Source organism: Amblyomma americanum, chromosome 5 (assembly GCF_052857255.1).
Source record: "Amblyomma americanum isolate KBUSLIRL-KWMA chromosome 5, ASM5285725v1, whole genome shotgun sequence".
In the NCBI taxonomy this organism is placed as follows: domain Eukaryota; kingdom Metazoa; phylum Arthropoda; class Arachnida; order Ixodida; family Ixodidae; genus Amblyomma; species Amblyomma americanum.
In genome coordinates this window covers 143,047,482-143,067,375 of record NC_135501.1, presented here as the reverse complement: position 1 = coordinate 143,067,375, position 19,894 = coordinate 143,047,482, and the positions used below count along the sequence as shown (strand labels likewise).

Sequence of the window (19,894 nt, the reverse complement as noted above, 5' to 3'; positions counted from 1 at the left end):
TGATATTGAGTAATCGTGCCAAACACGTAAATTTTGAAAATGGAATACATATGGTGCGCCGATCACTTTACTAGACGCGTATGCAATTCTTCAGCATTTAAGGGTGGGGGGGAGAGTGGATGTGGGGGGTGGGGGGGGAAGGAATGCTTAAAATGAAAGGAACACGTTTTCTTCTCTCTTTTTAACAAGTTTATATTCTTTTTCTTTTATTTATAAATTTCAATAATTTTATAACTTAAAAAATGACTGGCAGAATTTGGTGTACTCAGATATTTTTTTTCTGTGTAAAATAAATTAGAACAGCTGCGGGACAGTTTTTCCGATCATTAGAAGCTCCATGGTTTGGCATTCCGTTCGGTATAACCAAGAGAGAGCTTTGAACTAGAAGAAAGAAGACACTGTGCTTCAAAATACACTCATTGTGAGAGAGGGGTTGTCCAGGGTCAAATAAGAGACAAATTTCTGAAGGGCACACTATACAATACCCTTTAAGAGCGTTGTGCTCTTTTTGACGTGCTGAAGAATGATGACAGTAGAAGACCGAAGAAATAGAAGCAAAACATGTGCTTGCTGGCAGATGGACTACAAGGCTTGTGGCCAAGAATGGCTTCGAGCCGCCCTTCGGACTGCCCCATATTACCGTCGGTAAAATGAGAGCTCAAGCTATATACTCAGCATGTTTGGTTTACTTCGCTTTTGTGCACGGTAAGTTTCTTGTTTGAAATCCATTTTATTTTTCCCACCTGCAAAACATTTTGGGGCAATTTCTCGCGATGAGAGCATGTTGTAGAAACAAGGGCATCGTGTTCCACGTACTCACGTTTTGTGCAGATAGAGATCATCGTTTGTTCGGACCCTCAACTAATATAATTATTCACCCAACGAGTAGTGCAATATTCGAATGGTAGTTCAGTAAATAGAATTATGCCGTCCGAAGAACCATTGTCATAGTTAGTATAGTAATTTATAATCACTGCAACATATTCTTTAGGACAAAACGCAGCGGCTAAGTGGCTTTGGCATTAGGCTGCTGATCACAAGTTAGCAGCATCGAATCAATGCCCTGTGGATGTGTTTCCGAGGTGGTCTAATATATCCGGAGGCTTGCACTATGGCTTCCTTCATGGCCGATATGTCGCTTCGGAATGTTAAACCGCATAATTATTTAAAAGCATTTTTAGGGTGAAGTTTTCATTGAAGGCAAATTCGATACTTTTGCACATTGCGCGAGTCAAGGCTTACTTAACGCACTAACTGCTACCGGGAAAAAAAGATATTTGAAAGATTAATTCAGCTATGTTACTCTAATGCCATATCTCTTAGTACGTTTCCTAATTCCGAGTAAAAAATTGTCATCTTTGTGATGAAAAATGCTTCGTGCGAACCACGGATGTCAACAATGGCATCTTGGTCATATCTGTTTATAAAATGAGCCCTCTTTCAAAGGCCTTTTAGCCCAGGCTTACGAACTAGCGCTTATAGTACATATGTCTCTAATTAAGATCCTCCAATAGTAAAGATGCAGTAAGACTCTCTTTGAAAGCGCCTTGGGCCTTAAAATCACAAAGTTAGTTTATGAACCCCAATGAGTGTTCTCTGATATCATGTTACTGGTGACAAAAAACAGCGCGAATTTTAATTCGGTATCTATAAAAGGCGACCCTGCTGATAGAAGGCCAGGAATCTGCCATCCTGGCAGCTCCTCCAATGGTAGGCATTTCCACCTTCATAGAGTTCAGGGCACGTTGGTTCCAAAACCGACAATGGAATTAACTATAAGCGTTCACTAGCGCTCAGCTAGGCCCATTGCGAAGTATGCGACTCAGCACTATTCTCATGTTCCTGGCAATCTAGCTGGTTGTAGCCAGCATGGAAACAGAAAAGAGATGAACAAACTAAATTGATGTCCTGCAGGAGCAGCGAACTATTGCCTGGGAAAATAAAGCACGCCCACTTCTGTGTGTTATATGCTTAACTCGGTGGTCCCAACCGCTGCACAAATAGAGCTTTGAACCCTCCAATCAGTGCAGCTCCACGGCTTCGCCACTCCAGGCACCATGTAAAGCTTTTCCCCAGCGTCTTGATAAAGAGGTTCCATGATGATTTGCAGAGCTTCAGCCGAGCCATGGCGTAATACGCCGGCAATACTTCAAGCGTACTTCAGCGATAGTAGTGCTACATTTCCTTGATGTGCCGAAAAAAATAGGCTAAAATTGATCGCTGAAAGAACAGGAGATCTAATCTTACCTATATAAGCCCGTATTCCGTACTAAGGTATTCCAGTTTGGTTCCAAAAATAACATTTGTCGGAAATCGCATGGGCTCCTACCGGCACTAACATTGAAAAAATATATCCGTATGTGAACGAAGCATTCGTTACCTACCGAAATACACTACCATTTGAAGAAATAAAAGCTCAGTTTATCTCACAGCTGCATTTCCGATAAAAAAGGCCCGAAAGAACTTTGCACTGATGTTTTGCAATATACAAAGAGAATAATGAAAGTATGCGAGATTTGAACACCTGGACGTTATAAACTAAAACACAGCTGATTGCCATAAGAAGCTCTTATTGCACCCCATGGCGCGTTTTTTCTGTGCGTGTTTTGCTGAATAAAAATTGCATGCAGTACCTCACGTTGCAACTAAACGAGGTTTTATAAATACATAGCCATGTACGGTTGCCTTAACAAAATATGTGTTAGAGTTTGATTTGCATTGCCACTCACAACAAAAGAAATATTTTATCGTTCCTGGAGATATAGTTTTGGTTGAAAAAAAAACTGTTGCTTCTAAAAATGAATTATTTGGAGGGTGTTTTTGGTCAATTTGATATCTAGAATGAGTCGGAGCGTCCTAGAGACGTCCTTAAAAGTTTTACACAATGTGAAACTTACTTGGCTGTAAAACCAGATGTATATTTCTTGACGACACTCTGCAGTATACCGATCAATTGCTCGCTTGTTAATGGTCTCAGGATAGCATGTGGCACATTTCATTTCACCACGGAAGGTATCACATTGAGCAATTCACACGTGGTGCAAGGCACACGATTTCTTCAATCGCAGGAAGATATGAAAGCTTCTTTTTTTCCAATCTTTGTTCGAAACATTTACAACAAGCAAAAGTCTGCATCTGCCAAATACATTCACGTTTTGGCTACCAACAGCGACCCCTGTCGCAGGCTGTATTCGAAAGACCTCGACACTTTCAATCCTTACAACAGCCAGATAATGCACGAGACTTTTGAGCGCACCCACCCAATTCCTTTGCTAAGCGAGAGGTTCTCAGCAAATGTCTCCAAGAGCGAACGAAATGTGGCAACGCATCTTTTAGCCATGTCGTCTGGGAGGGCTCCCCAGAGATTGCTTTAGTTAGAATGCATATATACGGATTACCAGCGTAGGCGAACATCTTGTGCAAAATCATGGCACCGTTGAAATTTATGTCGTAAAGGGTATTTGATGATACTAAATCATGACCAGTGATTTTAGTGGCGATTGCAGCGCTGATAGATAAGCCTTATTGTTGCGGTAAAGGCGAGGTTCATATCGGTCTCGGATAATAGGGGCATGTGGCGAACCACGTGCGCTTAACGCGACACGTCGTAGGGCTGCTCAGCGTGGGTAACGCGACGGTGTCACGTTAAACCCCTATTTATGTCTGGTTTAGATAACGCAATCAGGGGAGCAAGGTGAGAACTGCATCACCGATGGTAAGAGACGCTGGCGATCTCCGTCCAACGCTAGCAAATAAGCACACTGTGAGAAAGCTCGGGCAACTTTTGCTATAGAAAGCCGAAGTGACGTTGACGATTTTGAGAAGCTTTAGAGGCTGCTATGGCAATACATGGTGTTGAACACACACAGACGAAAACTTTTCCTACATTTTTAGACGTGGGACATCATAGATGGATAGGAAATAAAACCTGAGACGGTAAGGTCGCATCATTTCACACATATTAAGTTTCTGCGAAAATGCCCGAGGACTTTAATAGACAACCTACGATCAAAAGAGTCTACATAGAACGTAGACGATCACACTCCTATGAAAGAAAATATTCCTCGCAATGGAGGTGCTCCACGCGAAGCGTCCCAGACCGCAAAGCAACCACCTCCATGTCTTAAAAAAATACCTGTGATTGTTGGGAGGTGCGTGAGAGGAGTTTCAACGAAGTATTATTCTATAAAGAATTTCAACCTCACACGGACGCTCATTGAATTTGAAATATAAGGAAAAGACGGCTGCTGTAAAAATTATTTAAAAAATTTGAAATAAAATTCAATCAAATTTTTTTGTGTGAAACATATTACTTGTGCTGTTTTCATCGAACTTGAATAAAAAGCCACGCGAGAATTTTCTGCGATTTCCTGGTTCAGCAAAAAAGCAAGAAATGCGGTGTTTTCGAAGTTTTTTTACTTCACGGTGTTATTGCCTCGGTCACAAATATTTTTCCTTCATCTATTGCGGCAGCTTATGCTAAAATATTTTAAAATTGTTAAACGGAGTAGGTTTCAAGAAAATTAATTATAAATTGTGGAAAATATGACTTTTTTTTACTCTTCACGCTTTTTTTGGGTATCAAGGCTGTCCACACAAAAATGGGTGAGAATACTCGAAATTCACACCAGCCGCTTGGCTTGTTATGTACTTAAGCGAAAATAGCGCAAAAGACGAGGACAACTAGGAAAGAAAACATCAGGATTAGCGCTTTAAGTGGAGTGAATTGCAGCGAGCTTTGACAGCGGAGCAAGAACACGCTAAATAAAATTGAACTTAATAGAAAGAAAATATGGCCCGTTATTTCAGTACGGAGGCGGTGCGCTGAGCCAAGCCACTCTGTCATCACCGCGGTCGTGCCTCTTACTGTCAAGTGCAGTGATGTTCTGTGTACCTTTGCACTCCAGCCGCAAGTTTCCGCATATGGCCACGTTGTTGGCGAGGAAAGGCTGTTGGAAGCTGCGGGAAGAAGATTCCGTCGTGGTATTATGACTTTTGGTCCGGAAAATGTAAAGGCTTTCTCTACAGCGGTTGTGGCGGTAATCCTAACAGATTTTCGTCTGAAGTCGAATGCCAAAGGTGGTGCATAGGTGAGTTAAATTCTGTCGGTCATTTTTAACCAAATGTGTTTTTTATGAGAAGGTTTCACTGTACTTCCACTTGTCGTGCAAGCAAATTCACAAAATTAACCAGCCCACCTGCCCAAGTTTATAGAATTCTGTTAGAAGCAGGTTGATTAAAAAAATAAATAATTAGTAATTTTCAATGCGGGATGTTAAGGCTCGGCAATAAAATATTCCGCGTTACAAAAGAGTGGACATAATCTCGTAGCTGGCGGAGATGGTCGCCACGAGCTCAAGAAGAAAAAAAAACAACTTCCGAATTCGTTATTTTTCTTGTTTGTTGTCTCAGAGTATTTCATTGAAATACACAGACAAAATGCGGGCAACAATGCCAACTCTGTAGCTCCAAACCTTGCCCTATAGAAAGATGTAATTACGTATTCAATGACAAACTAATATTTTTGTTCTTCTTGGCCTAATTCCTCATTACAAACATAATAAATATAAATTGAAAAATTGTTCGCGATGAAAGAGCCATTGAGTTGCTCTTGAAAATGAAATACATGAAGATCTGGCGAGAAATATTAATGTAAAGCTCCTTTTGACAATACTTCAAGCGCAGCTGTGCTGTCCAGCTAGATATTCGGGGTACTGACTCACTTCATGTGGCTGGCTGCCACTCTAATGATTTACTGTAGTTCCCCACTACACCTCTCTTAGAAAGAAACTTGTATTTGCCACCCGTCGAAATTCGAATCGGCTATATACACGGTTTACGTGATCTAAGAAGCAGGTTATAGAAAACAGCCAAAACGTATCATGGTTTGACATTTTTGTTCTAGTATAAGTGTGAAGGGGAATAGAAGTAATTTCACAGAAGCCCATTAACTTCTACTTTAGCTGAGTTACGGAATAAGAAACTCAAGAAAATAGTATGGAGGCATAGTTTAGCCCTTTGGGTTGAGAGCGCAGTTTGATCAAAAATAATACTGTTTGATCGTTTCACTCAGGTGCACGTGCTCTTTCCATTCATTTATACAGGGTGTTTAATTTAGGCTTTAGAGACGTATCATAATTACATGCTGAGTGGTGCATGAAATTCACCTCGGCACTTAAGTTATGCGGCCGCGGGGAGTAAACTGAGTAACAATAGTCGCTGTGAGCCAAAATAGTTGATAAAATTTAAAATCAACATATTCGCCATCTTTAAGAGGGCATGTTCATTTTTTAATGCTCTGTTTTCAACCCTCGAGGCCCAAATGGGCATTACATAAGAAGGTGGGAGGCATCACCAAGATATCGTCAATACATTGGATCATGTCACACAACATAATGATACCAACCGTTTAAAAAGCAACAGAAAAGCACACCAACACTGGAGAAAAAATTCAGTAAGTGCGGTGATGCAAGAAACGCATACAATTGTGCGAAAGCAGCAGGTTGATGACAAACATAGAAAGAACAGCTCAGTTATTTTGGGCACAAGTCAAAAAAGTTAAAACTAAATATAACGAATCTGAGAACTAAAGTGACCTAGCGAAACATTCAGGTCAGTATTCCAGCCGAACTGCTTATTTGCGTTACCATGGCGTCTGCAAATTTTTCACTGTTCGCTATGCAAACAGTGGGTTTATAAAGGTAATTTCAATCGCCAGTTTGCCAAATCACGAAATGAAAAATGGTAATAAGCTTGTTCGTTCAAATGAAGCCTCTACTTTATGATCATTGTCGAGGCGGGGAAAGATATAAGTAGCAGGTTTAATTTTTCGGCAGTGTATTGAGAAGAGTGGCAGTAAACCTTGTGACAAAACATTAGACGATGAGCTATGCGATTACTTTATGTCAGCTCAAGATTTAAGACGTGCTTTATCATTGCAATTATAGAGTGCGAAGAATAGTTACACGCAATAAAACGTCCAGCTTTGCTTTGAAGAAATTCAAGTTTTTAAGTCAGATAAAATTGACGAAGGTTCGAGATAAGCGAAGCACATTAGAGTTTCGGGCGTATAACAGCGTTATGACAGGGCGTTTAGTTTCCTTGATACCATGACGCAACGATCGTCGTATGTGTTACCTAATATGTTGATATGATGCGTTGGCTAGTGATGGCTAATATGCAGTCAATGTAGGCGTTCCAAGGCAGATTAGCTGTAATGTACAGCTCCTGTCAAAAATATGCAGCTCAAGGGGTTCGCATCTAGGCTTTTAGCGGAGCTCCCTAGAATAACTAACTTTTCAAAGGTTTGTAGGACCGAGAGGCTGGAAATAAACACTTATTTGTAAAAAGAAGACAGGAACGAATTGTGGGTGGGGTCCTCAGTCCAAGACTCTGATGGCCTCTGCGGACGCTTTGGCGATGGCGACCAGCGCCTTCTTGTCATCCAGGGTGCCGCTGGCCAGCGTCATCTCCCATGGCTCCAGCATCACGTTGGGCGGCTTCAAGTGGTACGGTTTAGATGAGCATGTTCATGTTATGTGCGTGAATATGGGAGTATCGACGCACCAAGGACATATATCTGCACATAATGTTGGGTGAATGCTGTTTAGGTGGTGGAGGTTGAGTTAAGTGAGGGTTTGGATGAGTCTTCGGTGGCAGGACTCTACCGAGGAAAGTTTATGTGGCGAGGGGTAGAGACGCCTATTTATGTGGAGGGTATCTAGGCGGGTTGAAAGATAGCCTGAGAGGGGACTGAGAGCAGAGTCAGTGTGCCCCGCTCGGTTGGTATAATCTCGAGCTAAGACATCTGCCCTAATATTGCCATCGAGACCTGCGTGTCCTGGGACCCAGGTCATGATATGATCATACCGGAGATGGCCGCCCAGAACGCGGAGAGCCGTGCGTGGTACGCGTCCACTCGTACAGAATCTGCAGGCGGCTTGGGAGTGGGTGGTGGTGTTGCCACCACCCATCTGGGTGCCGTGGAGTTGGGTGTCGCTTGTTTTGACGGCGATGGCCATTGCGATGATATCTCTGCCGCCGGATCCGGTGCCGTGAAGGACGCTCCAAGAAAAGGGTGTTGGCGTGATTGACAACACCGCAAGCATATTTTTGGCGCTGTGCATAGGAAGCCACATCCACATACATAGCCGATGTGTCTTTGCCGTATTCCCTATGGAGGCTGCGAAGACAGGCCTGACAGCGCGGGGCCTGTGACTCGTGGTTCATGTGACGAGGGATAGGGTCCATGTAAAGGCGGGAGCGGATGTCATTGGGAACAACTACAGTCAGGGCCGCGGTCCTGGTGGCTTGCGTGTCGTTTATCCTTAAAAGGACGGCCCTACCCGCCGAGATGACGTAGAGACGGGTCTTTTGGAAGTTTAGAACGGCCTCCTGGATTTTTTCAAACCTGTTGTGAACCCCGAGTGCAAGCAGTCCAGTGGTGGATGTATACATGGGGAGGCACACGAGCCGTTTTAAAGAGGGTACGGATAAAAATATCGATACCACTCTCGGCGGTGCGATCAATATAGTGATATGGGAGACCATATACTGGATTCAACTCATGGCCAGGGCCGTGACAAGGCGGATAGTGTTGTCCTCGCACATAGCCTTGCGACGTCCAGCGTTACGTCGTACCATACGTGCGATATTGGACACGGACGTACTTATGGTGGCAGTTATGTGGGTGGGCTTTCCGTCATGCTGGATGCATAGGTCAAGTACTCGGAAGAGTGATTTTTCTTCTATAGGGTGGTTGTGAATTTAGAACATGATTGGACCGGTGGAACGATAGCAGTGACCTTAAATACGGATGAATTCCTATTTGTCCGGTGAACACTGCATACCACTGGTCTGAACGAATGAATGAATGAATGAGCTGTTTATTTAGAAAGGGAGGCTCAAGGCCGTTTCTTGGGGAACTGAGTGGTCTTAACAAAATGCTCGACCACAGTGAAGACAGCTTGTAGGGCTGCTTGGAGGATTGACGAATCGAAGCCATTTATCGTTCGAGAGAATACGGTCGCTGAGTATCCATAACCAGACGCGCTAAATGCCTCGCAGGGAAACCTCTTCGGATGTATACTTTTGGCGGGGGGGGGGGGGGGGGGGGGGGTTGACACTCTTAAGTGGTTATGACTGTGTGAGCTTCTAACTGCTACATTACTGGTAGTATAAGTGCAGTAAAACTCTTGGTTTATTGTTTATATTCGTCTGCTAGTCCAAAAATTATGTAGGTAAAGTCTTTAGGTCACTTTCGAGCAGAGAACAGTAACTATACTTAATTACAGAGCTATAAATGACGCAGTCGTCGTCAAACAATCTTAGTGGAGAGGTGGTATTAAGGAATACATGGTTATTAGAGATAAAGTCTGTCCAAAAGGGAATCCTGTGGGACTGGGATTCCCAATTTTATGCCCCGGAATATAGATTGAGCATTCTATATTTTAACGGCCTTTCATCTATTACTTAGTTACTCCTCTAAGCAGTTAACAAGAATTAACAAGAATGCTGTCAACGTGATTTTGCTTGATTTTACGCATTTGTTTTCTGCGTTCGGCGCGGTCAAATGCTTTTTGAAAATCAATATATGCGTCGTCTGTTTTTTATAAATACTCGACACTGCAGTAGATATATCTTCTTAATTTAAAGAACTTCGTTTCACATGGCCGACCGCGCTGGAAACCATGCTGACCTGCAAAAAGTATATGTTCGTTAACGCGCAAGTTAATGGTTTGAGAAGATAGAATACGCTCAATTAACTTCCGCAGTATAGTAGATGTTAGTGGTATGGGCCTCAAAAAAGGTTTAGTAATCCAGTTACCTACTTTTTACATAATAGTGACGTAGGAAAATTTGCAGTTATCGGGGACAACTCCTTGATCAAGAGATGCTTGGAAAGCGTGAGCAAATTTTATTAAAATGTGTTTTGTGATTTTAAGTTGCTTCGTACAAAAGTCATCAGGTTCAGCGCACGGCAGCTGTTTGGTCTCTTTAAGAACACCACCAGCGTTAAAGAAAATGCCAGGCATGACGGCTGTGGTATAGAATGTTAAGCTCAGTGAACAATTGGTATTTTCATCCTGATAAACGCTAGAGAAATAGTAATTCAATTCGCCTGCAAGTTCCTTAGCCTATACGAAATTACCAAAATTACCAAACTAATAACGAAAGTTAGGCGGTTCCTAGAAAGGCGGATGGGACATCATCCGCCAAAATTTTCGGAAGTTGGTTCGTAAAAATTTTGCTACCTCAATATTACCAAAATTGTTTTTCTTTTTAATTTTTTTGCATATATTCGCAACCGAAGTATACTCGGGCCAATCGGCGTGTGTTTCACTAAGTACCGCTTGGCTTCATAGCCGTTCTTTTTATTTAGGCAACGCTTTCTGTGTCTCAAGAACCATGGCTGGTAGTCTGTTATGCAAAGTCACTTTTTCTTTATATATTTTTCGTTGGCCTTTCGATTTCTTCTGGAAAGCTAATCCAGATCTCGCAAACTGCTCAAACTTGGTAGTTTTGGAAACTTAGTCAGATATATACTTGCGCGATTCTATTTTGGAGGTTTCTCCTAGCACGCGTGTGTTCCAACATTTAAGCGGTAAAATTTTGCGGCTCGATTCACATAATTTTGCATGCAAGGCGGTGATGATCTGAGCGAATCTCCAACCATCATGACGCGGCGTTTTGTCTGTATACGACGCAGAACCACCGTTGAAGCTGAAAACTACTTGCACTTCAATTTCGGCTACTGAAACTGAAAAAAAAAGCCGGATTAAAGAGCTTCCTAACACTAAGGCGGAGTTACGCGTCGACTTCCGGCCACCTGCCGTAGGAAATGACGCAAACTTGGCTGAAACTTTGGGAACGAATGTCTCAGAACAAATTTAGTGCTCTGCTGAAACTGGGGAGCGCTATATTCTAGACAAGAGAACAACACCACATAGGAACAGCACGAGACACGAGCGCAAACTTTCAGCTAGGTTTATTTTCGACATGGGGCATATTTACACGCCTCTAATCATGCGTCTAGAAATGATGGGTCTAGTAGTCTAGAAATTTGACCACATCTACGTTTTTGTTATAACGTCCGATGCTAGCCACTGTGGCTTAAAAAGTTAATGAATAAACTTTACTTCATTATTCGGCTGTCGGTCACAATTATCAACTCACTTTTTATTCTCCTTGCCGCATAACATCTGAGCAAATGTTGTTTTCACGCATCACCAAGTGCCTAATTTTAAGAAATCTGTCAAGCTTAATTTTGAACAACTTGTATAAGGTTCTCACCATGAGATGCCTTTAAACCGTCTAACGTTACTCGACGCACGTAATAGTTAACCACTTTTGCTGTACATTTTTTTCTTTCAAATTGGTAGAGTGAGGAAATATGATTTTCAAGTTTGCGAAGGGTTGAGAAATAAATCTAACTTGAGATCAATTTTTTTTTTATGTGAGGCGGAGACGCACGAAAGCAACATTGTTAGAGAGCAGCGCTACAGCGAAAAAACTGAACATACTTGCGTGTAATACAGTAAGTAAATCTTTAAAAACTTACGAATAATAGTGTGTCCGTTTATCGAGCCGTCTTGTCTCAGTTCATTTCGGCTGTTTACTTTGAAGGGTTGTTTAGGGAAATTGCTTAAGTGGTATGGTAATCACCAAGTTTTATTACAATTTGTCATGATCATATATGAATTTTAATGTTGGCTTTGAAGGCGGACCGGCAGGCGATAGCGGCTACGTAGTGGAATAGTCCGTTCAATTGTCACGTGGTTCGTGAAGAGAACGAGGTAGAGAAAGTTGTTACACGGGTGCACGGACGATTCACTTGACTGGGTTGGCCAGTGCGATGTGATAAGCTCCCCGATTAGGATCGTACCTTTTTTTTAAAAAAAAGAGAGGCTAACTTGTCAGTTGGCAGTGAGGTCTCGTACCTTTCCTCGTCTTGTAGCTCCGCGTGCAACAACTTACTCGCCACTATTCGCTTTGCCCTTTCTCGCCGACTGGGTTGAGGAGTGAGAATTGCGCTTAAGGAAAATAATTTCTAAATATTTTCGGCGGTACCCCAGAGTTAACTTAATTTCTGCACGACCCTCACCTCCTCAACACACTACCCCAGAAATGAAATAAATCGAACAGTAGAGAGAGAGAGTCACTTTAATTTTACGATAAATACTTGCTCATTTTGAATAAATGAAGTGAGGTCGATAAAAGATCGATAATAATCCTATATGGCTAAGCTCAACACTTTGAAAGGCAGCTCTTTTGGGGGAAATAACAGAAATTTATGTATGTAAGTATATGCATATATACTATATATAGTATATGCGAGACACGAGACAACGGCATTTCATTAATGTTAGCACCTTCATCACTTCACAAAACCGTACAGGTACAAAAACTTGAATGGTAGCGTTATGGAGAACCAGGACGGGATCACATTTATTAGGACGGAGAGAGAACGGTGGGAAATGTTTGCTAAGGATTCACACAGCGAAATGATTAAGGAGGTTAAAAAAGGAAATGTGATTCTAAAACGAGCCGCAACTATGAAGCAGCCGCAATTTGACGTGCCGCTTCTCAGCAAGGAGAGATACCCATGCTCCCTGATTATTATCTTTAAGCGCTTTACTGTTTCTCATAAAAGCTGGTGAGAATAATCCCGATACTAATTGTTGCATTTGGGTTGCAAGCCCCAAAGGTAGCGTTGGCCTGGCGGCCTGGGGCAAAGCAGGAAAAATCCGAAGGTCCCGGCAAAGGAAGAGTCGACTGGCAACAGAACAACTAGTTTATTCTGGCATCGCAAAAGAGCAGCCGGTCAGGGCGACCACGTTACTCGAAGGAAGGAATCGAAGGCTCTCTTTGGCGTCCGGGGCAGCTCTCATTATATACCCTCGGAGTCGAGGGCAAGAGGGAACGGCTTGGGAAGAGTCATCCGATACGGCGACGCTTGAACATGTTCAGGCGTGACGGGCGCGTCCGCCAGGCCGGCGCCGGTCAGACCTCCTCGCCTCCCAGTTGAGGAGCTCCTCTCCCCGGCTGCCGCGCTTTGACAAGCGTGGGCAAAACAAGCACACACACACACGCACGCACGACGACACGTGGCACTGAAACATGCCTGGACGCGCTTGGCGGGAGGCGTTGCGGCAGCGATGAACGAAGCCGCGGCGTCCGTTGCATCCGCGCCGGCTATACCGCGCGTCGTAGGTAGGCGAGACGTAACATAATGTAATGTGAAAATGCATTCAACTTAGGGCGTTCCAGCTTCCGTACTATGCAGTTGAGAACACGTGCTTAATACAAAATTATCTGTGAGACGTCAATAACTTTTCTTGTTTCTCATTTCTTCAAACAGGCCGAGCTAGTGCTGCTGAATTCTGCAGCCTGAAACCAATAGTAGGCAACTGTGAATCATTTATTCCATCGTGGTTCTATGACCCGGAACACGATTGCTGTCGTGGTTTCATTTACGGTGGCTGCAAAGGAAACCACAACAGGTTTCGAACTTGTTTGGGTTGCATGGAAAGGTGCAGCGGTAAGTTCACAACGGCATTAGTTCACAACTGCTCTTATTTTTTAAAGAACTATTCCGTCTTGAAAGAAAGTTTTTATTCCCCTACATTATTAAAATTTTGTCTCCGCTCTATGCAAAACAAATATTTCAGGTTGATTAGGCAGTCCGCCGAAAGATTTTATGCCGTAACATCACATTTCCGGCTTCCAAAATGTTAGTTTTAAAGCAGGCATAAGTCAAATTCGCCCGTTAACACCAGTTTTGTATCAGGCAGCACTTGGGCGAGATAGCTAAGAAAAATTATATTCGTCCCAAATCAATCAAACCGGATTTCGGAAAAAGCCGCTGCCATTAAACACACATCAAAGAGAAAACACATGTCAGTACCTAAAACTGAGTAAGGAATATGTGCTGTGCGAATTTCTTGAAATTTTACATGCACTCAACGAATGGCATTTCTCACGCAAATTGACGCATGCATGAGTTGCACTTCCATAATGGAAAGCAAAATATCTCAAGGTTTCCTCGCGAAGTTGTCATAGACCCCACTCGTGACACTGGTAATTCACGGCTTTGAAACGCATTCAGTCAGCAATTCGCTAATTCCACTTGCATAAATGTAGCACACATCCTTGTTCAGGAATTCTATAGGGCTTAACAAGCTGCTAACTGTTTTCTCTTCATTGAGAGATGAATTCCAAGGACAGCACTCAGGAAAGAATTGGACGGGATGAGCGAAATTCAACAGGTGCCATGTTCCGTCTCTTTTCTCAAGGCAACACCAAGGCGAAAAAAATCTGCAAGAAAAGGATCAAGGTGTTTCAAGCTACGTATAACTTGAAAATAAAAACAAAACGGAGTGTACATGAATCACCTGCGTGAACACGCAGTGTTACATGCAGTCCTTGTGAAAAATTGGATAATAAACTCTGACTTGTGCGTTAAATATTTGAACGCGCTGTCATATCTCAGCCGCTGGAGAGCTTTGGCAGCGTGTGTAGTTTCGGGTAAAACAAAATCCCCCGTCTTATAACAATTATTCTATTTTTTTTTAAAAGCGCTCTGGCATATTTTAGATCAAGAACTTGCTTAATGTGGCTTCTTGCCTGCGCATAACATTATTGAAGTATTCTTTAAAAGATAACTGAAAAAAAGAAAGAACGCGCCAGTCTCATTATATATGGTTTAAAAAATGTACTCCCATAATAACATTCTAATTATTCCTTAAAAGGGCGGTTAGATTCGGCCTAATTTCTTTTCAAATTAACCAACTCACTGATAATATGGTTCCTACCAGTAGTTTGCGAAATAGAGCATGATATCCAAAATAACGTGTCGCTGCGACTGCTCCACGCAACTGAGCTATAAAAATGTTGGAAACATCCAAATTTTCTTCTCCTCTGCGCTTGAAGCAGCACCAGTGATGAGAGGGCACTTATTCTTTACTCCTGCAACCCAAAATATTGCACAGAAATGCTCACAACTTAGCTGTCAGGAGAGCTTGCTTACTCTCCATATTTAAACCCACTAAAAATAAAGGCGGTTCCTTATAGCTTTCACAGACTTGTGCGCTTTGGTATATGCCCCGATCACCCATTCAAGCCCGAGACAAGCTGCTGTGTCAGTTGGTTGCACATGCTTCAACTGCCGACAGCGCACACAAAAGACGCGGGTGGAAGGAAAAACACCCCAAAGCGCTGCCTTCAAATATATCTTTTTTGCAGTTCGCTGTGTCTATTTTTAGACTAGCAGCACGTAGGCTGACACAAGCAAGAAGCCAGAAACTTAGGCAATATCTCATATTGTGCGATAGCGTTAAAGGGTCCCTGAAAAGCGTGTTTGAGGTTGTCTATAAAATGTTCGCATTTTGTAGAGTACAGGCCGACGAGCGTTCACGCCGTATACAAGGCCTCAAAAGCCAGCCGGTCATATAAAATACAATATTTAAATCTCCCCCTTCCGAACCTAGCGGCGACCTGCCGTGCTGGCCTTTCGCCCGAATCCGCTCTCGTTACGTCATGTAGCGCACGTTACGTCAGCAGCGGCCGCCAGCAATGGTTCGCGCGCTTCGACAGCTGGAGGAGCGGGCGGATGCAAGGGACCGCCGGAGGACTGCCGACATATCAGTGTGCAAAAAGTGACGAGAGGAGAGGGAGAAGCGTGAAGACGCGGAAATTAAAATTTTGACTACACGTGCCAAAACACATCTAAAAAATTCTTGCTGGAAGATATTTGTGAAGCGGGGTCTTTTAGAATCCTAGGCACATCCCATCTTTGTTGACACCCCCTTTCTCAGCCCAGTTAAGGCTCCCTTTCTGCAGAGAATAAGGCGTCGTCGTCGTAGGCGTTGTGTGGGCGAGAAACCCCCGGAGAAGCAACGTAGGTGGGCCACCTAGGTCATGTGACCTGTGGCGTCATCACAATCTGCCCTCAGGATGGTCAGCAAACTGGCCACCGTGGCAAGTGGCAGGGAAATTATTTATTGGTCACGAGAGGTTACTCTAGCGCAGCAACCTAGGTCACACAAGCCCCACCAGTAGCAGCACCTACCATCGCTGTGCAGTGGCACAATTATCGCTTAAACGCTACACCACTCCACCAGTAGTGGGAACAGAACTCCAAGGAGAGATCTTTGAATAAAAAGACGACAATGGCTATTAACCCATTAACGCTATCCTGTCATTCCCTTACGGCGGAGATTATATGTCCCCTCCAAATTTTGCTTCCATGTGACGTGCGAACGCAAACGTGTGGGTGAATGTTTCAGGGCAGGACGTTTGCAGGATGCGCCCCTGCGCTTGCTTTGTTCGAATTCGATGTAGTAGAGTGGCCTGGGATCTTCTCAGTCCCTGTGACCAAGGGACTGAGAAGATCCCAGGCCACTCTACTGCATCGAATTCGCACGGCCTCTGCTCGCAATCTTGCCTGGATGCATAAGACGGGCATAGCATCGTCTCCGCTATGTTCTTTATGTGTTGTGTGCGGGGATATCGAACATTATATTATGTACTGCCCAGAGTACAACGCGGAAAGGTATGTGATTTTCGCTTCTTTCAAGAAGACAGGAACCCGTCACAGTACAGTTCAGGACATTTTCTACCCAAGTGAAAACCAGAAATGCAGAAGGGAGGCTGCACGCCTTCTTTTAACATTTCTGCAGGACACGAATCTTGTTTCTAAATGGTGACAGCAGGAACGAACCATCTGTAATTGAATGTGTGCGTAGATGGTGCCTTCTGGAGTGGACTACGTTATACTGCGAGTGAATGTGTGTAAGGATTGTAGCACTGCAATGGACTATGTTCTGCTGTGACTGAATATGTGCTTAGAAGGTGACTTCTGGAGCGGTCTGTGGTGCGGACTGTGTGAAGTGAATGTGTGCATAGATGGTGACTGCGGGAGCGGAATATGTGCTATTACAAGTGACTGTGCGCATCTATAGCGGGGTAGATCCGACATGTTTTAGGACATTATTAACATAGAAATGACGCTAAGGTGGAGCAATTGCTGGCAGAATAAGCAAGGCTAATCCCACCTGTAGCATTCAACCCATGAACTCAGCTAGTGCTTTGTGCGATCAGCCTGAAGAATGTTTGCGAGCTCTCGTCTCCTGATTACGAGCAGAGCCCAAGGGTCGTTTCAAGGCGTTTAGCGGAGTCTCACTAGCATGAATCCCGCCCATTGAAAACATAGACCCCCTTACACACGGGACTAGGGGTGTTGGAGGGGCTCTTGAAGTGATCGCCGGTGAGCGTCCGCCCACCTGACGTTGGCGAAAGCAGCGTGAGGCATGTTGTTTAGAATGCCTGGCAATCAGTGTTCCATGAACAGCTTTCGCTGTGAGAAGGCAAGGAAATGGTGGAGAAATAGCTGTGTGCATGTCCTATTGGCTATTCTATACCAAAGATAACTTTCAGCAAAAGAAGGAAGGAGGAATAGAGGTATAAACCTCAGCTCACAGTCACAGAAGTTGTAGCACTGCATGCTTTGCAAATTTACGATCAGAGTCCTCTTGCGTTGCAGTGAGCTAGTACAGGCCTGTTATGCTCTTGGCAGTCTATCCATGGTACATGCACGCTGCGGCTGCCCATAATAATCATAGCGCTCTAGTTTTCTGTCGCATTGTTCGATATAAGAGCAATAAGCCCTTTCTTTACAAAACCTACAAGATGTGGCAGTTCTACAAAGATTTCAAAACAGCGCCTAGATTCCAGTGCCTAATATTTATTTATTTATATATTTATGTCTTTATTATTGTATCGAATATTGCGAACATGCTGCATGGCCAAGCAGGAGAGGAAAACATACACAGGTCAAAAGAAAGCAAGTACGAGAGTACCGAACAATATAGATATCACAAAATAACCAATGCAAACGTACAATTGAAAATGCGGTTACAGTACAGCTACTAAGCCAACAGTGAAGAAAGCAAGAACGGTTAGAGCATTGCATTCATAAACTGTTCATGAAAAAAAGAAAACATATATGTGTTTGTGCGTGCAGATAGGTTTCAGGCTAAAGGTACGCTTATGACGCGAGGCTCGTCTTGAATCATTAGCGATGTAATTTTCGGGTCGAACAATAACTTTGCTCTGTTCCGCTCACTGTGCCGTTGTGAAATCACAGGCTCTGCTAAACTATAACTTTTCTTGCACAAACAATTTTTAAATATGGGTTCATCAAATTCGCTCCTGGAGTTGTCTATATAGGCTACTATTTTGACTTTGGGCAACTACACCGAGCATCACCGGAATCACTGTATGCATTGCGCAAAAAAAAAAAATACACTCGAAACTTTCGACTTTCCCTGGAAGCCCCGAACTACGGGTAGCAATGCGCGTTAGTATTAAAACAGGTGAAACAGCAAAATCAATGCGATACAGTGTGCGTCTTTTGGTAACTCAATTAGCGAAGCCATCGTAGACACAGCTTCAACAATCACAACCAATTACCGACGAAGTCCCTATCAGACGGACATGAAGTGGTGCAGTCCTGTGCTCCGAACTCTTGGATCATATATGCCGTACGAAAGCCGTCATACGAGACGACCATAAACATTACGAGTGCTAGGCCCGATCACTCCCATAAAGCCAGGAAACAATTAGTCTAAATGGAGTGGTGGTTTTAGTTTTCCCACAGGCGCCTGTCGCATCATTTACCTAATGACGGTGCGGCAGCCCCAAAACCTCCCTATTCTTGTATCCCTTTCGAAAATCGAGTTAGCGGGTAAGCAGCTCCCTATGGGTGCGCGAAGAAAAATAACTGATTTCGCTTGGAAGGCTTGTTGTTTCCTCGTCTTTCTGACTGACGTTCAAGAGGTCTCCCCGCAAATAAGCCCTGCTGTTGGTAGATATGCGAAAATCAATGACATTGCCAGCGCCTGCTGGTCGTGACTTTGGGCAACGCAACATCGCCCAGTGCTCAAAGGAGGTGAAAAGACTCCTGGTATCACGGGGAGCCCTTTTCGCATTTCTGCCTGACTCAATTACCCTAGCCTGCTTTGGTTGCATCTGCTGCTGCTTAAGAGAAAAATTTCGTATTAGCACTTATTAAGACTGAATGTAGACAGCCACTTTCACAACATTGCGGAAGCACAGCGCAAGCTTATTCCTGCAACAGCCAGCAATTGCTGTCTGAGCGTTAAATCGATGATCGTTCGCGGTGCGTTCGTATCAACGTTCTTGCGTTTGAGTCTTAACCATGCGGGCGATATTCCGTAGCAAGAATCAGTAGCAGTAGACCAAAATAAAAAATGACGTCTCGTGAAATGGGCCCGCTCAGAATTCCGCGCCGAAAGTTACTTTAACTTCTCTGCGATTACTGGCTTAAGGCGCACTAAATATTCTCGAAGTAGTCATCACGTTCCAAATAGAACTAGAAACGAGAAAAAAAATGCAAAACACTTGGATTCCACTGGCAACGGGGCTCTGTGACTCGCCTAAACACGACAAAAAAGGATATTGCTTTTAGCACATGCAATAATGACAGCACCGTTACTACATTTCGTGCGCGGTTAGCAAGAAAAAATGCATCCTGAACGCGGGAAACAAAAATGAAATAACTAAGCGCTGAATTTGAGCCAGTTCTTTTAGCCTCCGCGCGGTGGCAAGGACGGTGCACCGTCAAAGTAGACGCACTGCAAGCAGAGCACAAGAACTTCTTCCAAACTGTGACACATCCCCCGTTGAACAAGATGATCTTCTAGTTGAGTCAAGCACTGCAATATTGTTTTTCAATTTTTTTTACATCAGGAACGTTCCTCTGCTCCTTCTGCCCAACATTCTGAACAACAACAATAAAAAAGAGAAGCATATTTACCGCGATTCGTGCCGCTGGGCCCCGTTGACTCCACGCTTTATTGATTGCTTGATTGAC

At 43.6% G+C, this 19,894-nt stretch overlaps 1 protein-coding gene across 1 annotated transcript; it reads left to right on the top strand.

The window, feature by feature from the left end:
- The first annotated feature begins 557 nt into the window (after positions 1–557).
- On the top strand, positions 558–14,433 carry LOC144135111 (amblin-like). Its single transcript, XM_077667864.1, has 4 exons — positions 558–705; positions 4,908–5,090; positions 13,361–13,540; positions 14,295–14,433. The coding sequence occupies exons 1-4, from the start codon at positions 651–653 to the stop codon at positions 14,399–14,401; spliced, it is 525 nt and encodes a 174-aa protein (XP_077523990.1). The 5' UTR covers positions 558–650; the 3' UTR covers positions 14,402–14,433.
- The last annotated feature ends 5,461 nt before the right edge of the window (positions 14,434–19,894 follow it).